The sequence below is a fragment of the Coenobita brevimanus genome, chromosome 1, assembly GCF_032717465.1.
Source record: "Coenobita brevimanus isolate Jiangsu-jjx chromosome 1, ASM3271746v2, whole genome shotgun sequence".
NCBI lineage: Eukaryota > Metazoa > Arthropoda > Malacostraca > Decapoda > Coenobitidae > Coenobita > Coenobita brevimanus.
This window is the reverse complement of record NC_136954.1, coordinates 8821207-8842272: the sequence shown is the minus strand read 5'-3', so window position 1 is coordinate 8842272 and position 21066 is coordinate 8821207. Positions and strand designations below refer to the sequence as shown.

Sequence of the window (21066 nt, the reverse complement as noted above, 5' to 3'; positions counted from 1 at the left end):
GTTATATGATTGCCACCCAGCGTTGTAAATGGTCTCCTGGCCTCCCGGAAACCATTAGGCCTGTCACTCAATGTAAAGCCACCTGAAAAGGAAAGAAAAGTTATGTAAAAGAAGTGATAGGAAAGATGGGAGAAATACGAAGAGAGGAGGGCAGACAGAGAAAAAGAGTGATAAAGGTGAAGGAAATTGGCAACACAACACCAAGTGTAGAACGGCATAATAAAATAACTACACAAAAGAATTATCAAAGTTCAGGCAGGAATTCCGTAATTAGACAAAACAACCTTTAACTCGTAAAACAAAGTGGACCACCACCAATTTTTATTTAGGACCCCCCCCCTTTTTTTAATTTTTTTTTTTTTTTTTTTTTTTTTTTTTTTTTTTTTTTTTTTGAGAAGTGGTTAAGGATACTCCCAAAATAAGAGAATTATGCTGTGATAGGAGAGGAGGCAGAGAGAGGAGAAGAGAGGGGAGGAGAGGGGGAACAGAGGGGAAGGGAGGGGAGGATGGACGTGAGCAAAGGGAAGGTCATGGGGAGCTAGGTGGGAGATGAGAGGGGGGACAAGGGAGAAGGAAGAGAGAGAGAGAGAGGTGGGGGGGGGGAAGGGGGATAAGAGAGATAAGCGAGTGGTGATGAGGGTTGTCAGAGCCTACGGTGAGGATTGGCCGAATTAATGGATGGGAAGGAGAGAGAGAGAGAGAGAGAGAGAGAGCAGGAAAGAAGTGGACAAGGAGGGAAGGCAGAAAGAATGACGAGGAGGGAAAAAGGGATATTTGCTTTCTACTCATACTGTCTCTGAATTGCTTTCAGAGTAGGATAGAGTTCAGAAAATGATAGGGTTAAATATATCCTTCATTTATCACTACAGCATAACAGACCTCTTTAACCCCTTAACCGCAGGCGTCACTTTCGTGGCAGCTTGGGAGTGGGGATCATACCGCACGGGAATTAATCGCTTTTGTGATTCTGTGTTATTTTGAATTCACCCGGGTTTTCAAGTGATGGCTTGTATCATCTATCAGTACTGACAATGTCCAACACTAGTCAGCACTCCTAATCTCATCTGTACTCCCATCCATTGTTGACAATTTAGCCATTTCTCCCAGTTCTTGACATCCCCTCCCTACCCCCCTCCATTGCACACCTATCCTCTAGCCTGCCCGGCCATGCTACGCTAAGTAAATCTTCCCTGGAATTTTTCACTGATTTCATCCATTGAAATAAGCCCTATGTCGTAATTCTTATACCAAATAATATATACAAAGAAAGAAATCAGGTAAGTGAGAGTGCCATACACACCTGGAATTGGCTAATTATCACCTGACAACACCTCACGTGCACTCGTTCGCTTAATTTTCGCTGTTTTTTTCCCCTTGAAATATGCCGTATAATCTATTTTTCGTAATAAATATACATGTAAGGAGAGAAGGGAGAAGCCTAAGTGATATTTACATTCACCTGGAACTACCTAATTTATAATGTATTGTCTAGATTTCCTGCCAATCATATCAGTGCTACACAAAGCTGTTTCAAGATTTAACATTGGTAGCTCTGATTATATATCTCCTAAGTGAGGCCTCTACACAAACTATTTTCGTAATAAATATACATCTAAGGAGGGAAGAGGAGAACCTAAATGATATTTACATTCACCTGGAACTACCAAATTTATAATGTATTGTCTAGATTTCCTGCCAATCATATCAGTGCTAGACTTAGCTGTTTCAAGAAGTAATATTGGTAACTCTGAATAACCCCTAAAGCAGGCCTCTAGGCTAGCTGGCCTGGCCCCTGCGTTATCAGTGTACTCTCATCTTCCGAAGTGAGAGGACGTATGTTTCATCTTGCTGACTTCAAGGCCATTTTTCACCCCCATTGCAAATGGCTCTGTGACCCAACTACCCCCCTACTAAACCTCGTGTGGAAAGAGGTAAAGGGCTGACAATTGATAAAAGAGTGACTACGATCTTTCTATTGAGTAAAACAGTGCAAGTGGAATCGTAAATAATGTGTAAATAATGTGTAAACAGCAAGTGAAAGTAATGAATGTAAATATACGTGAACAATGGAAAAATAGTTTTATATAGTTATTTCAAGTGACAGTGCATAACACTGTAAATAAAGTAGAAATGTAAATAACGTAAATAAAATAGAGAACGTAAATAGAAATGTAAATGAGTAGTATTATAAGAATACAGTATATACCTAGGAGTAATGAAAGTGAAAGTTTCACTCTAGCATGTCTGAATGCTATGAGTTATGAGAGTGAAAGATGAAAGTGACATTCACTCCTCAATGCCAGTATACAGGGACGAGAGAAAGTGAATGCTACGTATTTTACTGAAAGAAATTGAATCCCTACAGTGACAATAACCTAATACTACTGAAGAAAACTTATGGATAAAGACTGTAGATATATATAAGTGTTATATAGTAATAGAAAAATAAAGTGTGAGGGTTTTATGAATAATAAATGACAGACTACCATGAGCGAACTAGTGCCAGTGCGACGATCAGACGCAGCTCGTAATTTCCATTGCTTTCACAGTGTTTTTTTGAAATTATGGATCCCAAACTACTTGAAAATTTGTAGAATAGTGTTTATAGTGTTTGTATCTGGCTGTGGTAATCATATTACGGGTTGTCGGGAAGTGTAAAGTGGAGACTTCGTTACCCTACTTCAGAGGTCCTCCCACAAGTCCTACGGTAACCGACGAAGGCTCAACAATCATTCCAGGAGAAAGCTGAAGGTATGTGCCATAAGCATATCTAATTTTATTATTCTAGGACTAATAACTGATTTTTTTGGCAAATATTTTTTGAGAGTCTGTCGGAGACCCAAATAACCCCGCGGCACACGCAAGTAATTGGTAAACAAGCCCTCGGTGTGTTTTTTTTTTTTTTTTTTTTTTTTTTTTTTTTTTTTTACGTGTCCAGAGCTCTGGGCAAAGGCTTCAGGGCCTATTTCCTACTCGGGGGCAGTGACCTATCCCAAGAGCCCAGTAGTCCTCCTACACCTTCACATGTCACATGTGTAGGGGTTAAGGCTGCATAAAACTGACTGGACTTGGCGAGAAATAACTTCCGGACGTCCTTTCCGCTTTATACTGTATCTTCTCCCTCTTAACGATTATATTTGGGTAGGATGGAATTTTTACACCTGAGTGGAGTAACTGACGAGGAGAGTGTATGTAAGTGAGGATTGGAGGGAGAGAGAGGGAGAGGGAGAGGCCAAGGATGAGATGGAAGGATGGAGTAGGAGAGGTATATGTGAGGGAGGGGGTGTGAGCTGGGAGCAGGGCAGTGAAATATGGAGGAGGGGACAGGGCGACGTGGACCGATTTGTTTGTGGCCACCCCGTATGGGATTAAGGCGTCTGGCAAATGATAGTAGAGATAGGATTTAACTGTAGCCTTCATTAAAATCGTCATAAATATACCGCAAAGGACGACTGAAATTTCACGTTTATTCCTGCTACCAACGGAGAGTTTTATTCGTCCTTGTAGTTGGAGATCGTCGTGTAAGAAGTATAGTGATTGGTAGCTGAAGTCGTCCATTCTTTGTCTCACGTATTATTGTCATAGGCCAAAGGACGCTCCCTAACTACCTTTTCCTAAGCGATATATTCTGCTTATTGCACTTTACCACTGCCCTCTTCTGTGTTATGTAAATCCTTCCAGTATCGTTGTTACTGTGCATAAGTAACGTAAAAAAAGATATTAACCAGCCATATCCAAAAAATAAATCGCTTGGAAGAGGTGCAGGACGCATCCACAGCCGACGGGAAGCCGGATGACCTTTATTAGATGCCATTCGTGCTGCTACGAGAACGCTTTAATTCATCTTAGGAGAAGAGCTCCTCGCACTCGTAGTAGTAGAAGTAGCAGCAGCAGCAGCAACAGTAATATGCGTAGCAGTAGTAGTAATAGTAGTAGTAAGTAGTAGTTTTAGTAGTAGTATTAGTTGCAGTAGTAGTAGTTGTAGTAGTAGTAGTAGTAGTTGTAGTTGTAGTAGTAGTAGTAACTCCGGGTTCATTTGAATGTGAACCCCATAGAGTGCAGAGCTGAAGTAGTCCCTTCTCATACAGTCTACTGACTCTGCCTTTCAGTGGATAAGGAAGGAGTTGAGGAGCATTTGTATAATCAGTCAACGGTTAACCGTCAGCTGTATCTATGCCACCGCGCATGAAGGCTCCCTTTCCAGGCCCTCACATTGAAGGGTCATATATTCAACCACTATGGGTCAGGTAGTTATACTAAGCTAACTTAAGTCGTTAGGAGATGGGAAGAATAAGAAATAACTTTGGCCTCTATTTATGCCAACTCACTGGCCTTCATTGGACACATTTTGTTAGTTGATTGATTGAGAGAGAGAGAGAGAGAGAACTGTCAACAACCCGAATATGGTGAGTTAAGTTCCTGTTCACTCACGACGAAGAAAGAAACTAGAGCATCATTCCTAAGTTATGGCCTTGGATATCCCGTAACACGTTTTCCTTAGCGATTTTTTTTCAGCACGTATTCCCTCAAAATCCCCAGGTATGCTACTAGTGCAAGCAATATCGATATTAAAAACCGATATTAATAATGGATCTTACAAGGGAAGAAATATTAAAGAGTGATATGGAAAAATAAATCGAAAAAGAGTAGGGGCTAAGACACCGTCTATGTATCCCTAGAAGATCAAGGCCCAGAGAGGGAAATGATAAGGTTGAAGAAGGTAGATAGGGGGTAAGATAAGGAGGAGTGTGTAATTATTGGGTCAGTACTTTGACCTGCCCAGATGCGATCCAGAATTTGGGTCTCGTGTTAGTCAGTGGGTTCAGACATCTGCATTATTATTATTATTATTATTTTATTTTATTTTTTTGGCTCCTGATCTCTCCTACCGCCTCTACGTTTCACCTTTTTTTTTCCTGTTTTATCCTTCCTTGCTTTCTGGTTACTATCCTCGCCCCATCCTTGAGTCGGAAAAGAAGGTTATGATGATGGTGATGAATGATGATAGTGATGGTGGTGATGGTATTAGTGATGATGATGGTGGTGATGGTGGTGGTGATGATGATGATGCTGATGATGAGGTGATACTGATGATAATGATGATTATGATTATGGTACTGATGTTGATGACGGTGATACTGATGATGATGATGATGGTTATACTGATGATGTGATAGATCATGGGGAAGATACTGATGATGATGATGATTCTCACTTCCTGGTTTTCCTCTCTCTCTCCCAGTCTGCCGTCAGTTCTCGCGGCCTGTGTGGGCGATGGTCGGAGATGGTCCAGCCCCACGACAGGCTTCGATACTGCAGCTCCACTCCTACGCCAACACCTTCCAGATGCCCTTCGTTACGCCCTGGTTCCCGGAAAATGTGAAATTACCTGTATTACTTATTTACCTGTGTATTGAATTATGTTTATATTGTGTGCTGGGGGAAGGTGAAGATGGGGCTGGGAATGGAAAGGGGGAAGAGAAGGAGGAGGGAAAGAGGTAAGAAGTGGGAGGGGATATGAAGCAGGAAAGGGTTGAGAAAGAAGGAAGAGAAACTGGAGGGGAAGAAGTGGAAGAGGAGGGAGAACTGTTAAGACTATGAATATCTTTGTTTATATTTGTGTGCTGGGAGTGAGGTGATCTTAGGGTGGGGCTGGGATTGGGAATGGGGGGAAAGAGAAGGAGGAGGAAAGAGGTAGAAGTGGAGGGGGATATGAAGCAGGAAAGGATTGAGAAAAGAAGGAAGAGAAAATGGAAGAGAGAAGGAGAAGGGAAGAGGTAGAAGTGTAGTAGAGGCTATGAAGGACGAAAGGTAGAGAAAGAAGGAGGAGAAAATGGAAGACAAGGAGAACAGAAATAGGTAGAGTTGTAGTAGAGGATATGAAGGACATTACAAGGTAGAGAAAGAAGGAAGAGAAGATGGAGGGAAGAAGTGGGGGAGGGAGGAGAATTGGTAAGAATATGACGATGGATGAAGAGAGGAGGTGATGTGAAGGAGAAGTTGAGGAACATGGTTACGGTACTCATTATTCTTATGTCAACACCTTCCAGCTTGCATTTACTGCGACTTAATACCCAGATGATGTAAGTACCTAAAGATTATATTTATAGCGAAGTTTATTATACAGTTTTATGTATTATGATGATATATTTCATAAAAAAGTATGAATGTGAAGTGACGGCACTGAAGAGAGAGAGAGAGAGAGAGAGAGAGAGAGAGAGAGAGAGAGAGAGAGAGAGAGAGAAGCAAGTGGAGGCAGTATTAGCACATGAAAAATCGTGTCTTTTTATATTTGATATATTGCATGGTAAAGGAATAGTAATATCATAATATCCACAGCACTTTTCCTCTAGAGTGCTCGTACACTTATATAACTGCTACACCGCAGTGGTATTTATATTGCAGAGAGAAAATGATAGTATAATGTAGAGATTGGCTTACATGTGCTTATACTGTCTCGATCTGTCTCCTGTGATTTCTTTTTCTTTTCTTTCCTTCTTTCTTTTTCTTTCTTTTTTTTTTGCCCTGAGCTATCCCTACTACATCTTCATACTCTTTTGTCAAATGGATTTTATATTAGTTGCCTTGATTAAAATAAATAAGGAAAAGAACGAGGGCTTTTGGTTAAAGTACCTGTGCACGGTAAGCGGGGCCTTGCCTATATTGAAGTAAAATGTACATCAATACTTCTGTCCCTGAATTTACGGAAGGTGCGAAGAATCCGTCTTTTAAGACCATACCTGCTGGAGATTGAAGGTTCTCTGCAAAGGAAAAAGCCATTACTTGTGTTATGTTAGAGACAAACCATTTGAAGAACGAAAAAAGAATATGGAGAATCGGAAGTTTGGCTAATTACTGTGTATGTTTATGTTTTAGCTACTTAGGTGGTGACGTTGGAAACAGCAACGCTCAAAGACAAAGGACAGAAGCCTGTAAAGGCTTAAAACGCCTTGTGTTTGGGAGTCCTAAAGGTGTTTGTTAGGGCTGCTGGGCATGTCGGCACCATCGCTACGTGGTGATGACGGGGATGTTGGGGTGAGTACGGGTGAAAGTGGAAAGAGGGGAATATGATGGAGACGGTGGAGCAAGATGAAAGAACAGGAGTTAGAGGTGAATATTTCATTAATAATTTTTGGGGAAAGGGAGAATTTAGTTAAAGGGGAAAGGGAGGAAGAGGAAGGAAGAGAAAAAGGAATGGAAAGGACGAGAGGGATTAGGAAGGAGGAGCAGGAGGAGACGGAGAGGACGTTATAAAGAAGCGATGATGCTCATGATGAACGTGAAGAGGAAGGAGAAGGTCATAGTTTGATTGGTACATTTTTATAGCATGGATATTCTGCACTGTTTATCAAGTAATTTACATATTCTATTCTATTCTGTGTTTCTTTATTAGGGTTGGGGTTAAAAAAGGAAAGGCAATATATATACGTATACTGAACTAGGAATGAGACTGGGAAAGAGAAGGTGGGAGGAAAAACTGGAGAAGGAGGGAAAGAGAAGGAAGAATGAAAGAAGTATGAGGAGAAGAAGAGGGAGTGGAAAGAGGATGCGGAGGAATGAGGGTAGAGGAGGAGGAAGAGGGGAATGAGGGACATCGATCATGTGAATATCAGATGCCAGCCGGTGACACCTTCAACCACACCTGGACATCTGTATATTAATTAGTGAGCATAAATGCACCTAATGAAAGAGGGCGGCGTTTGGAAACTGCCTTTTCTGTTGTTTGCAGATGATATTGTATTGTTAAGTGAAGACGAAGGGGAACTGTAAGGCTTGGTGAATGAGTTTGGAAGAGTGTGTAAGAAACTGAATCTAAAGGTGAATTTCGGGAAGAGTAAAGTTATCGTCTTCGAGAGAAATGAAGTCACTGGATGTACAGTGAGGCTGGATGAGGAGGAAATGAACAATGTGAGTGCATTTAAATAAATGTGTATCATGATGAGGATGGAAGTTTGGAGGGTGCAGTGCTTGATAGGGTACAACAAGGAAGAAAGGTTGCTGATTCTTTGAAAGCAGTGATAAGAAACAGGGAAGTGAGCATGGAATTTTAAAAAGTCGCTGCATGACAGTATTGGAGCACCTGTACCAACTTTAACGTATACAAGCGAAGCTTGGACCTTGTTGGAAGGACACAAGTCAAGAGTGAAAGCAATGGAAATGAGTTATCTGAGATGAGCATGTGGAGTTACGTGGAGAGACAGACTGACAAATGAGGAAGTGAAGGAGTGTTGTGGTGTGGATGTGGATGTAATAGAAAGCGTTAGGAGAAATACACTGAGGTGGTTTGGCCATGTGGAGAGGATGGAGAGCGAAAGACTAACGAGGAGAGTGTATGTGAGTGAGGTGGAAAGGGGTAGAGGGAAGGGGAGGCTAAGGATGAGATGGAGGGATTGAGTGGAGAGGTATATGTGAGGGGAGAGTGTGAGCTGGGAGCAGGGCAGTGAAATGGACCTGAGGACCGAGCAGGTAAATTTGTAGTTGGTGGTTAGTTTGTGTCATTTATGGATATGGGGAAAATATACAAAAGTGTCAACAGTGAGAGATTATGGAAGGTTTTGCATGTGTATGGTATGGATGGTAAGCTGTTGAATGCTGTCAAGAGTTGTGATGACAGAGAGGCTTGTGGAGGGGTAAGTGGGCGTCTGAGTGGCTTAATATGTGTTAATATAAGATAGGCTTGTGTTATGTCCTCATGGCAATTGAATATATATATGGATGGGGTTATGAGAGAGGAAAAACTCGAGTTATGAAGGGAAAGATGTTAATAGTAATGAATCGTGAAGGAGGGAGTGTCCAGTACCTGATGTATGTAGATGATGCTTTGGTACTTGCTAATGGGGAATAAAAGTTTTGTATACCGGTGCAGAGTGTGTGGATGTCTTTGAGCGCCTTGTTTCCGTTCTGATCGTTCTATATATTCTGTTTCAGACGACTACCGTTCTTCTTCTTTGTCTAAAAGTATCAATATTTGTGTCCCCTAAGCAAGATGAAGTGTCTTGTCTCCACCCCAGCCCTGTTCCCCTCACTGCTGCTTGCCCCTTTAGCTCCTGCAAATATTCTCATTCCCACCCCTAACTCCCCTAACCCTCTCTCATCCCCCTGTCACGCTCTCTCTCCCCCAATATCTCACTTGCCTCTCCTCCACCCCCTGCCCTATCCCCTCTCACCCCTACCCTTCCTTCCCCCTCCCCACACGACCCCCAACAATATCTCTGGCTGAAGAAGAAGAGACGTCATCAAAAATGTAATTAATATCCATTCATTCCTTTCATTCGCCCTCTCCCTTTTTTCTCTTCGTTTGTTTGTTCACTCTCATTACATTAGGTCTCGGCAAAAATGAATGAAATCGTCTCTGAAGCAGCAGGAATCAGTACAACCTGTGACCGGATCGAAGAAGTCAGTATTAAGCCGAGTGTAGTAAATAGAAATAAGAAATGTAATTACTTTGTATGGAAATTCTGATAACCAGTTTTCTTCTCATTAAAAGCGATACAGTATTTCTTTTCTGCTGTGACATAAATATCAACTGTTTTCAAATATTGACAATAATATTTTTACGGTTCCTTCCCTCTTCTCCGCGGCATCTTCCCTCCCGTACTTCTCCTTCGTTCCCTCTCCCCTCTCTTCCTCCCCGAGGCTGTGTTGACGAGAGCAGAGTTAGGCCTCCACGTCTGTAGCATTCCTTCTCCCCCTTCTTTCTTCATTTACCCTTCCATCTCCCCTCCATTCACATGCCCTTTCCTTTCGTCTCCCTTTTTCCTCCCTTCTCTCCCTTTGCTCTTTCTCCGCCTTTCCTCTTCCTCCCCCTTTCCTCCCTTCTCCCCCTTTTCTTCCTTCTCCCCCTTTCCTCCCTGCTCCTCCTTTTCTTCTCCTTCTCCCTCTTTCCTCCCCTCTCCCCTCTTTCGCCATCTTCTTCTCCCCCCCATATCCCTCCTCCCTTATCCTCATTCACAGCCTCTCCCCTGCACCTTCCTTCCCTTTTTCCTCCCATATCTCCTCCTTGACCTTAGCCCAACATCCCCTGAGGCTCCGCCCTTCCCTCACCTCGCTTTCCTCTTTGCTCCCTTACTTTCTCCTTCCTTCCTCCCGTCTTATTCCAGAACTTTCCCTTTCCTTGTATTTTTTCGTTTTGTGTGTATCTACCTTCTTCATTTCTGCCGCTTACTATTTATATGAGTACATCCTTGCACTCAAAGCGAGAGCGGATGTCAAATTTTGCATGCTGTGGGTGTGTCCGTCTACTTATGAACAAACGAAGCAGTTTGTATCTTATTTTAGCCAAACCTGGAAGTGTTAGGGCCAACCACGGTGCTGAGTTGTTGTTTATGAAACCAGTAGGTCAAAGGTCAATGCCACAGACAGTAACATGCGTCGGTCTTGGTCACCTAATGGCTGCTCTCCACGCTGGTCAAACTCTGGCAGCCACCCTATTCAGTCCCTTATCCCTGAGGTCACACACCATGACCTCATCCTAGATCTTTTTTCGGTCTGCCTCTCGCATCCGTACCCTTGACGTTCACACTTCTCACCTTCCGCACCCCTGCCATCCTTCATTCTCTCAATATGTCCAGACCATCTCAGTCTTTAATAATAATCCTTTTGGATCACTCGCTTTCTCAGATTCAGTCTTCTCTTGTCTTTCTTGGAGCTTTACATATTTTACCTGTTTAGCCTAACTTTTCCATAAGCCTCGTCATGGTGGGAACAACTTTATCTTCTGTGCCAGTCAACGTGAGTATATTCTGTTCAGGTGAGAGTGAGTCATAGGAGCCGTAGAGTTATTTACCATTACCATTAGCCTTCTTATGGCCGAGATAATTTTAGTATTTCAAGCCAACTAAAGCCAGACGATTTTAAAAGTACGTCATCGGCTTGAAGGGGTTTGTTTGTTTACTTTCAATAAATATTCACCTGTTAAAAGCAACTCTGACACTGAACCCGTCTGTACGATTTGTTTTTTTTAATACAATGGATGGAGTGACCTGTAATATATAACTCTATACTAGAAAGTGACGTGGCATTGTGTTGTGGGGATGGCTCAGTCGGCTAGTGTGGGCGTGATTGTGGCAGTGGGAGTAGGAAGTGAATAATTGATGCCGGGTAGGTATTGATAACACTGATGTAGCCACAACACACGGGAAATCGCCAGGTCAAGAGGAAGTGCAGCGTTATATATGTACCACCCTGTAATTTTACCTTTTTTAGACACTGATTTTTTTTTTTTAATAACTGAACAGAAGAAGGAAAAACAAATGAATAAAAAAAATAATCCATACACCAGATTACTGGTGTCCTCTGTTCATAAAATATCTGTAACAGTTAGACTTGAACAGCTGTAGGCTAAAATTTGGAGGGAAACAACTCTGGGGAAGCGAGTTCCAGAGAGATGCAGTTCGGGGAATGAAAGAATTCTGATAGGCAGAAGTTCTGCAATATGGCTGAGTGACATTCCAGTCATGAGCGCTACCAGATGCCCGTGTAGCACGAGGGAAGGCATGGAGAGGTGGCACCATGGACGCAGCTTCGTCTGAGCATTTGTCAAAAAAATATCTGTAAAATAATGCCAGGGAGGCAACATTCCTTCTTACATGCAGGGGAGGTAGTTTATTTGTAATGGCAGGGTTGTTAAATGATTCTAACAGCTTTGTTCTGAATTTTGTTTAGTTGTTTTAATGCAACCTCTCCACATCCATTCCTCAAGGGTGAGCAATATTGAAGCTGAGAGCGCACATGACTCTTATAAATTATAACTAACTGCTCATCAGCGAAGAAGTTACGGACTCTGTACAATAATCCAGGTTTCTTTGAGGCGGTTTTAGCAAGTGATCTGACATGAGAGGTCCAGCTGAGGTCATGGTTAAGTGAGACGCCAAGTTAAGTTTAGGGTAGATCTCTTATAGAGGACGGGTTAATTAATGCTGTTCTAACCTCTTTAATCCGGAAAGCGTCTTCTGAGCAAGGTAAAATCGTCTGGAAGGAGCAAAAACCGTGAGAAACAACCCCCTCCCCTCCACCGTCATCTCTTATAGCTCCTTTACGTAGTGCCTCCCTAAACCTCCTTAACTCGTGCACCTTCGTAGACCCTGCAGCCTGTTAGTGTCTTAATAAACAGTGTCACCTTACCTCTTGCGCCAACACTAAATTTGCTACTTAGTTCATTACAGCCACCCACCTTAATCCTTCCCCTCTCCGTCCCTCACTCCCTCTTCCCACTCCCCCACCTCCTCTTCCTCTGTCCCTGTCATTTCCTTCTCACTTCATTCATGATGTTCAAAGCATGGACTGCGTACCAGTAACCACAGAACAGTATCGACTTATTCCATTTACTGACAGGATGTGTTACCCTTTCAGCTTAAAATACTATGAAATTGTGGGTTCCTTTCATCCATTCCAGTGAAGGTTTCAGTGACAGCTTTTCTCTGCTTCGTAGTGGTCTTTCTTATTATTTCCTGCCGGTTTTGGATGGAGGGTTTGGTATGTGGATGGGAGGGAGAACCTTCTTGCATTCCTATTTTTGTCTTTCATAGATAGCATAGTTTTTATCTCAAACCAAGTCTCTCTCTCTCTCTCTCTCTCTCTCTCTCTCTCTCTCTCTCTCACACACACACACACCTCCACCTCGAAAGGATCAGTGGGTCTATTGCTGTTTGCTTTCTTTAGTACCCCCACTCTCCCAGTAATTTCCATTCCATTTCCTCTTTCTTCACCCTCTCCCACCCTCCCCCTCTTCTTCCTACTTCCCCCTCTTCTAGCCTCCCCCACTTCCTCTCCCCCAAGCCTTTCCCACTCTCCCCTCTCATTTCCCTGGCACTCCCCCTCCTCAAGTCTCTCCGACTTTCCTCATTTTCCTCCCACTTTCCCTCATCCACCCTCACCTACTCTTCCTCCTCCCTCTCACTTCTCTTTCTGCCACTGTCTCTCTCTCTCTCTGACTTCCCTCCCATTACACCTCCCCCCCCCTCTCTCTCTCTCTCTCTCTCTCTCTCTCTCTCTCTCTCACGTCCACCAACTCTTTGAAATGACCTACTGCTTTCCCGTAGAGTATTTTTTTTCCTTTTCGTTTCTTTTTTCTTTCTTTCCTTCTTCCTCCTCCTCCTCCTCCTCCTCCTCCTCTTCTTCTTCTTCTTCTTCTTCTTCTTTCCTTTTTCTTCTTCTTTTTCTTCTTTCTTCTTTTTCTTCTTCATCTTTTCTTCTTCTTCCTCTTATTCTTCTTATTCTTCGTTGTCGTCGTCGTAGTCTTCTTCTCCTTCTTCTTCTTCTTCTTCTTCTTCTTCCAGTCCCCAGGTGGCCACTCTCCGGCACTCAACCGTACGTGAAAGGCATTAGGCTTTAACGGGGGGGGGAGGGGGGCTCCGTTTCACCCCACCTCCGTTTCCCCCCTACCCCTCGCCTCTTACACCCCTTCTTAAATCTCCTCCCTTCTCGCTTCACCTTTCTTCTTTCCCCTCTCCCTCTCTTTCTCTCTCTCACCTTCAACCCTTCCTCTTCCCTCCTTCCATCACACCCTCCTTACCCCTCCTCTTTCCTCTTCTCCCCCCTCCCCTCCCTCTCCCCTCCTTGTCCTTCATTTCACCCTGTCTTATTTCTCTCCCCTCCCCCGTCACTTCCCCCACCCCTGTCTCTTCCCCCTCCCCTCCCCTTCCGCTTCCTCTCTCCTCCCTCACCCCATCTTCCCTTTCCCCTCCCTCACACCTCTTTCTCACTCCTTCACACGTCTTTCTCTCCCCCTCCCCCACCTCTCCTTCCTTGTCCCCTCCCGTAACACTGCTTTCTCCCTTCCCTGCACCTGCCTCCCTTTCTCCTCCCTCACACCTCTTTCTTCTTTCACATGTCTTTCTCTCCCCATCCCCACCTCTCCATCCTTGTCCCCTTCCCTAACCTCCCTTCATTCTCCCTTCGCTGAACCTGCCTCCCTTTCTCTTCCCTCACACTTCTTTGTTCTCCCTCACACTTCTCTCTGTCTGTCTCTTTATCACTCTCTCTCCCTCCCCTCAAGTCTCCTTCCTTATTCCCTCCCTCAACTCCCTTTCCCTCTCTCCCCACATACCCTCCCTTCCCTCTCGCTTCCACTAACCCTCTGGCCCTTCCCCTTCCTCCATCTCTCCTCCTCCTCCTCCCCATACCGTCCTCCTCTTGCTTCCCTCACTCCCATGCCCTTTCTTCCACCCTCCCCCTTCCCTTCTTCTTCCCCCTCCCCCTTCCCTTCTTCTTCCACCCTCCCCCTTCCCTTCTTCTTCCACCCTCCCCCTTCCCCTCTTCTTCCCCCACTTCCTTCCCCTCTTTTTCCCATCCTCTCTCCCTTCTTGTTCCCCCCTTCTCACTTCCTCTTCTCTTTCACCCTCCCCATCCATTTCCTCCCCCTTCCCTTCCCCTGTTCTCCTTCTTCTTCTTCTTCTTCTTCCTCCTTCCCCTTCCCTTCCCTTCATCTTCTTCCCTTCCCTTCCCTTCTTCTTCTTCCCCCTTCCCCTTCCCTTCCCTTCATCTTCTTCCCTTCCCTTCCCTTCCCTTCCCTTCCCTTCCCTTCTTCTTCTTCTTCTTCTTCTTCCCCTCCCCTTCCCTTCTTCTTCTTCTTCTTCTTCCCCCTCCCCTTCCCTTCTTCTCCTTCCCTCCCCTTCCCTTCTTCTTTTTCCCTCCCCTTCCCTTCTTCTTCCCTCACTTCCTTCCCCTCTTTTCCCTCCTCCGCTTCTCCTCTTTTCCCTCCTCCGCTTCTCCTCTTCCTCCTCCGCTCCCGTTTCCTTCTTCACCCTCTCCCTTCCCCTCTTTTTCCTCCTTCCCCTTCCCTTCTTCCCTCTCCCCTTCTTCCCCCTCCCCTTCTTTCCCTTCCCTTCTTCTTCTTCCCCCTCTCCCTTCCCTTCTTCTTCCCCCTCTCCCTTCCCTTCTTCCTCCTCCCTTTCCCTACTTCCCCCTCTCCCTTCGCTTCTTCCCCCTTCCCCTTCCCTTCTTCCCTCTCCCCCTTCCTTTCTTCCCCCTCCCCTTCCCTACTTCCCCCTCCCCTTCCATTCCTCTTCCCCCTCCCCCTTCCCTTCTTCTTCCCTCTCCCCCTTCCATTGTTCTTCCTCCTCTCACTTCCCTTCTTCTTCCCCTTCCCTTCTTGTTCCCCATCCCCCTTCCTCTCTTCTTTCACTCTTCCCTTCTCTTCTTCCCCCTCCCTCCCCCTCCCTTCTTCTTCCCCCTCCCCCTTCCCTTCTTCCCCCTCCCCTTCCCTTCTTCCCCCTCTCCCTTTTTTATCCCCCCCTCCCTTCCCCCGTCTTCCCCTTCCTCCTTCCCCTCTTCTTCCCCCTTCCCATTCCCTCCTTCCCCTCCGCCACATCATCCCTCCCCGCACTTCCCCTGCCACAAACATCCGCTTCTTGTCTCCTTTTCCCTCCTTCCACCACACTCCGTAATTAATCATTTTTATTTCTCCTTCTCCTCGCTTTGCCCTCACTTTTTTTTTCTTTCCCTTCCTCCTCCTCACCCGCATTCTTCCTCATCCTCCCCATCCTTCTTCATAATCTTTCCTAAAGAATTTTACAGTTACATTAGAAAGAAAAAGGTTATGACTACATCAATAGGTCCTCTAGAAACAAACAATGGCAAACACACTGAAAATGAGGTTGAAATGGCAAACATTCTTAACGATTACTTTGCGTCTGTTTTTACAGTAGAAAACACCACCAGAAACCTACTGTTACCCACAAACCAAGCAAATAGCACAGTCCTTAGTAACTATGCTATCCATAATAACGATATCCTTTCAGCCATAAATAGTACGAACATAAACAAAACCCCTGGCCCCGATAAAATATCACCGAGAATTCTCAAAGAAGCAAAACATGAGTTACTGCTGCCACTCTCTGTCTTATTCAATAACTCATTAAGTACTGGGAAAGTTCCATGCGAATGGAAACTAGCAAATGTAACATCAGTTTTCAAAAAAGGAAATGAGTCGCACCCAGGAAATTACAGACCAATCAGCTTAACATCAGTAGAAAAAATTATAAGAGATAAAATAGTTAATTATCTAGAAGAAAATAATATAATTAAAGACTCGCAGCATGGATTCAGACATCGTCGTTCATGCTTAACTAACTTACTGGACTTCTTCCATGATGTTTACAAATCATACGATGATTCAAGAGCAGTAGATATAATTTACCTCGACTTTCAGAAAGCATTTGACACTGTCCCTCACAAGCGTCTCATGAGAAAAATAGAAGCACATGGAATAAAAGGAAATACGCAAAAATGGTTACAAGACTGGCTTTCAGACCGAAAACAGCGAGTTGTGATAAACGGTAAGGAATCCAAATGGCGTAATGTGATCAGCGGCGTTCCCCAAGGCTCAGTACTTGGACCGATACTTTTTATTATATATATAAATGAAGAAAGTTAAATCGGGGAAAGCCCCAGGAACTGATGGAGTGTGTGGTGAAATGCTGAAGCATGGGGGAGAGATAGTAGTAGAATGGATGTGGAACATGTGCAGATTGGCCTGGGAGGAAGGTAGAGTCCCGGAGGATTGGAAGTCAGGTATAATTATTCCCTTGTACAAAGGAAAAGGGGAAAAAGAAGTGTGTGGTAATCATAGGGGCATTTGTCCTCTTAGTATAATAGGAAAAGTGTATGGTAGGATACTTATTGACAGAGTTAGAGAAAGAACAGAGGAATTAGTTGGAGAAGAACAGGGAGGCTTTAGGAAGGGAAGAGGTTGTGTAGATCAGATATTCATTCTTAGATCTTTAGTGGAAAAGTTTCTAGAGAAGGGAAAGAAGTTGTATGCGGCTTTCATGGATTTGGAGAAAGCATATGACAGGGTTGATAGACAAGGATTGTGGAAAATATTAAGAATATATGGAGTAGATAGGAAGTTATTGAATGCTGTGAAGAGTATGTATGATGGTGCGAAGGATGCAGTGCGTGTGGATGGTGAACTAAGTGAACTTTTCTCTTTGAAAGTTGGTTTGAAACAGGGATGTGTCATGTCTCCATGGTTGTTCAATCTGTACATGGATGGGGTAATAAAAGAGGTACAAGGTAGGGTAGTGGATGTTGGAGTGGCCCTGGTGAGAGAGGATAGTGTTTGGAAACTCCCTGTACTGTTGTTTGCAGATGACACTGTGTTGTTGAGTGAAGACGAAGGAGAGCTGCAAGGCTTGGTGGATGAGTTTGAGAGAATGTGTAAGAAACGGAATCTGAAGGTGAATGTAGGGAAGAGTAAAGTGATGGTCTTTGAGAGAGGTGAAGTCAGTGAATGGATAGCGAGGTTGGATGGTGAGGAATTGGAAAATGTGAGTACGTTTAAGTACTTGGGTAGTGTGATGAGTAAGGATGGAGGTTTGGATGGTGAAGTGCTTGAAAGGGTACAGCAGGGAAGAAAGGTTGCTGGTTCTTTGAAAGCAGTGATAAGAAACAGGGAAGTGAGCATGGAAGTGAAAAAGTTACTACATGACAATATTGTGATACCAACTCTAACGTATGGAAGTGAAGCTTGGACGTTGTTGAAAGGACACAAGTCAAGAGTGAGAGCAGTGGAAATGAGTTATTTAAGAGGAGCCTGTGGAGTCACATGGAGAGACAGGCTGACGAATGAGGATGTAAAGGAGCGTTGTGGTGTGGATGTGGATGTGATAGGAAGCGTTATGAGGAACACACTGAGGTGGTTTGGCCATGTGGAGAGGATGGAGGGTGAAAGACTGACGATGAGAGTGTATGTGAGTGAGGTGGAGGGGGGAAGAGGGAGGGGGAGGCCGAGGATGAGATGGAGGAATGGGGTGGAGAGGTATATGAGAGATGGGGGTGTGAGTTAGGAGCAGGGGAGTGAAATGGCGGGGGACAGGGCGACTTGGAGGCGATTTGTTTGTGGCCACCCTAAACGGGATTGAGGCGTCTGGCAATAGATAGATAGATAGATAAATGATATTGATGAGGGTCTAAATTGTAAAGTATCCAAATTTGCAGATGATACTTAAATTACCAGTAAAGTCACTTCAAAATTACAGTGGCAGCAGTTACAAAATGACCTTAATACTTTAGTAAGCTGGGCAGAAAAATGGCAAATGAAATTCAACACAGAAAAATGTGAAGTACTTCATATTGGAAGTAACAATGTCCATGCGAATTACAAAATGAACAATATTCAGTTATCAAGTACAGACAGTGAAAAGGATCTTGGTGTGATAATATCAAATGACCTAAAACCAAGCAAGCAGTGTACCGATGCGGTTAAAATTGCAAACAAGCTAGTGGGTTTTATTGGAAGAACTTTCGAGTTTAAATCGGAAAAAGTCATACTTGCCTTGTACAACTCGCTAGTGCGCCCCCATCTTGAGTATTGTGTGAAATTCTGGTCTCCGTACTACAGAAAGGACATTGAAAAATTTGAGAAAATTCAGCAAAGAATCACTAAAATGATACCACGACTTAGAAACAAACCATATGAGGAACGCCTTGAAGAACTTAAATTCTTTAGCCTAACGAAGCGCAGGTTAAGAGGGAACCTTACTGAAGTTTTCAAAATCATGAAAGGATATGACAACTTAGACATGAATAAATATTTTGATATAGACCGGTTGAGTCAAACCAGAAGTAGTGGCTGCAAAATTATGGGAAAGCGATTCCAATCCCACGAAGCAAAATACTTCTTCTTTAACAGAGTTGTAAATATCTGGAACAGATTACCTTCAGATACCGTGAACAGTATCTCAATTGAGACATTCAAAAACAAATTAGACAAGTATTTGCATGAGAATCCTCAGCTGACTCTTTCTCTGTCCGAATAACTTGCTTTTATAGCTACGGTACATGTAAATTCATGCCCCTTTTGTCTACAAGACACCCCGTAAGCAACGTACCCGTACATAGTGTTGCGTCACGTTATTTTACATTTTCAATTTATTCAGTGCAAACAAAGCAATATAAGCACAGATTAGGATCTGCACAGATAACCCTGAGTTAACGGTCACTACTCTTACTTTCGACCTGTGATGGGCTGTGGATCACTGAGGGTCCCTGTTAGTCAAGCGACCACCATCGGGATTTTTTTTAATGTACCAGGGGTCACTGCTTCAGGATGAAACTTGTGTACTTGTCCCACATGGGAGAGTTCCCTGTCTCAGTGGAGTGAACGGAGCTAGGGCCTGATTGACTGCTGCCTTCCTTAAAAGCGCCAGGCAAGGCTGCCGCACCACCCCTAAACATCCACACTGTGCAGTCCCCTTGTGTCTACAGGACACCCCGTAAACTTAACATAGCATCACGTCACATCATTATACGTTTTTCGATTTATCCAAAGCAAATGAGGTAATATACAGTAAGCACAGATTAGAATCTGCACAGATAACCCTGAGTTAACGGTCACTACTCTTACTTTCGACCTGTGATGGGCTGTGGATCACTGAGGGTCCCTGTTAGTCAAGTGACCACCATCGGGATTATTTTAATGTACCAGGGGTCACTGCTTCAGGATGAAACTTGTGTACTTGTCCCACATGGGAGAGTTCCTTGTCTCAGTGGAGTGAACGGAGTTATTGCCTGATTGACTGCTGCCTACCTAAAAAGCGCCAGGGAAGGTTGACGCACCACCCCTAAACATCCACTCTGTGCATTGCACATCCACACTGTGCACTGTGCAGTCCCCTTTTATCTAAGACACCCGACTTATATATATTTTTCAATCTCCCTGATGCAGAGAAAGCAATATAAGCACAGATTATGATCTGCACAGATAACCCTGAGTTAACGGTCACTACTCTTACTTTCGACCTGTGATGGGCTGTGGATCACTGAGGGTCCCTGTTAGTCAAGTGACCACCATCAGGATTTTTTTTAATGTACCAGGGGTCACTGCTTCAGGATGAAACTTGTGTACTTGTCCCACATGGGAGAGTTCCTTGTCTCAGTGGAGCGAACGGCGCTAGGGCCTGATTGACTGCTGCCTACCTTAAAAGCGCCAGGCAAGGCTGCCACACTACCCCTAAACATCCACACTGTGCAGTGTGTAGCTTCCACTTTATGTCCACAGACTTCCCATTAACTCAAAATACCGGTTTATAATGTCATGCCGTAACTATTATTTTATTTGTTAATTTCTCTTTCAGGTTACTCAATCGGGTAGCTTATAGATAAAGCATTATAGAATGTGACTTTTCCTTTCCGGTGTTTCCTATAAAATTTCCATGTCAGTTTTTCCATGCTGCATGGTGGTTTTTCTGGGTGTTTTTTCTGACTTTTTCCTCGAGGGTTTGGTGGTGGGGGGAGCCTTCTTGCTTTACTATCCTTATCCTTCAGCATGTAGAGTTAGATCTTGTAGTCATAGTTTTCTCTAACAAGCAGCCTCGAAAGGACCATAAGGTCTGTTGCTGTTTGCTTTCCTGTGTAATCCTGTGTAATCTTTCTTACCAAGTTCAGCGTAAATAATTCGTTTTAAATTTTTGTGCTCTTCCTTTTATAGAACTCCTCCTTATTCTCCTCCTCCTCCTCCTTCTCTTCCTCCTATTCCTCTTCTTCCTCCTCCTCTACTGTAGTTGTTTTTATCTCCGCCAACGAAGGTGGATCAAAGTTATGTAGTCATCGGAGTCTGTTTGTGTACAAGTCAAAAAGTTGTTCTCGGATTTCAGTGACATCTGGTGGATAGGAGGGCAGTGGGTCACAGAAGAGTTCATAATTGGGTTTTGAGGTGGATCCGAAGCCAAATCCAGAGGCAGGAATAAACCATAAATTTCACCAGTGTTGGCTGACGTATGCGCTGTTTGAGATTGTGTAACAGGGCATTTTAAGACCTTATAATTAATTGACTATGGGATACCGTAAATGTATGGGTCCGGTAGGAAATAGGAATTATAGCAGTAAGTAATAAATTTATATGGCGTTGGCTGAGGTATGCGCTCTTTGAATGTTTTCTTGTTGTTGTTGTTACCACGGTCAGCGAAGTTCGACTATCCATTCATCTGTGTCTCTTTGTGTGTTGCGTACAAAATAGATCTAAAAGTTGACGTCGGATTTCAGTTAAATCTGGTAATAGGAGAGCAGTGGGTCAAGGACGAGATTTTGAGGTGGATCCGGATCGTGGTACATGAATAAATAAAA

The 21066-nt window shown here is 43.9% G+C and overlaps 1 protein-coding gene across 1 annotated transcript in view; it reads left to right on the top strand.

Moving 5' to 3' along the window:
- Nucleotides 1–4783: 4783 nt before the first annotated feature.
- The window catches only part of LOC145413674 (glutamate receptor 1-like), a 279310-nt gene continuing 263027 nt past the window's right edge, over nt 4784–21066 (top strand). The window contains exons 1-2 of the mRNA XM_080283353.1: nt 4784–4808; nt 5243–5379. Coding sequence (XP_080139479.1) covers nt 4784–4808; nt 5243–5379 — 162 coding nt within the window. The remainder of the gene's footprint in view (nt 4809–5242; nt 5380–21066) is intronic.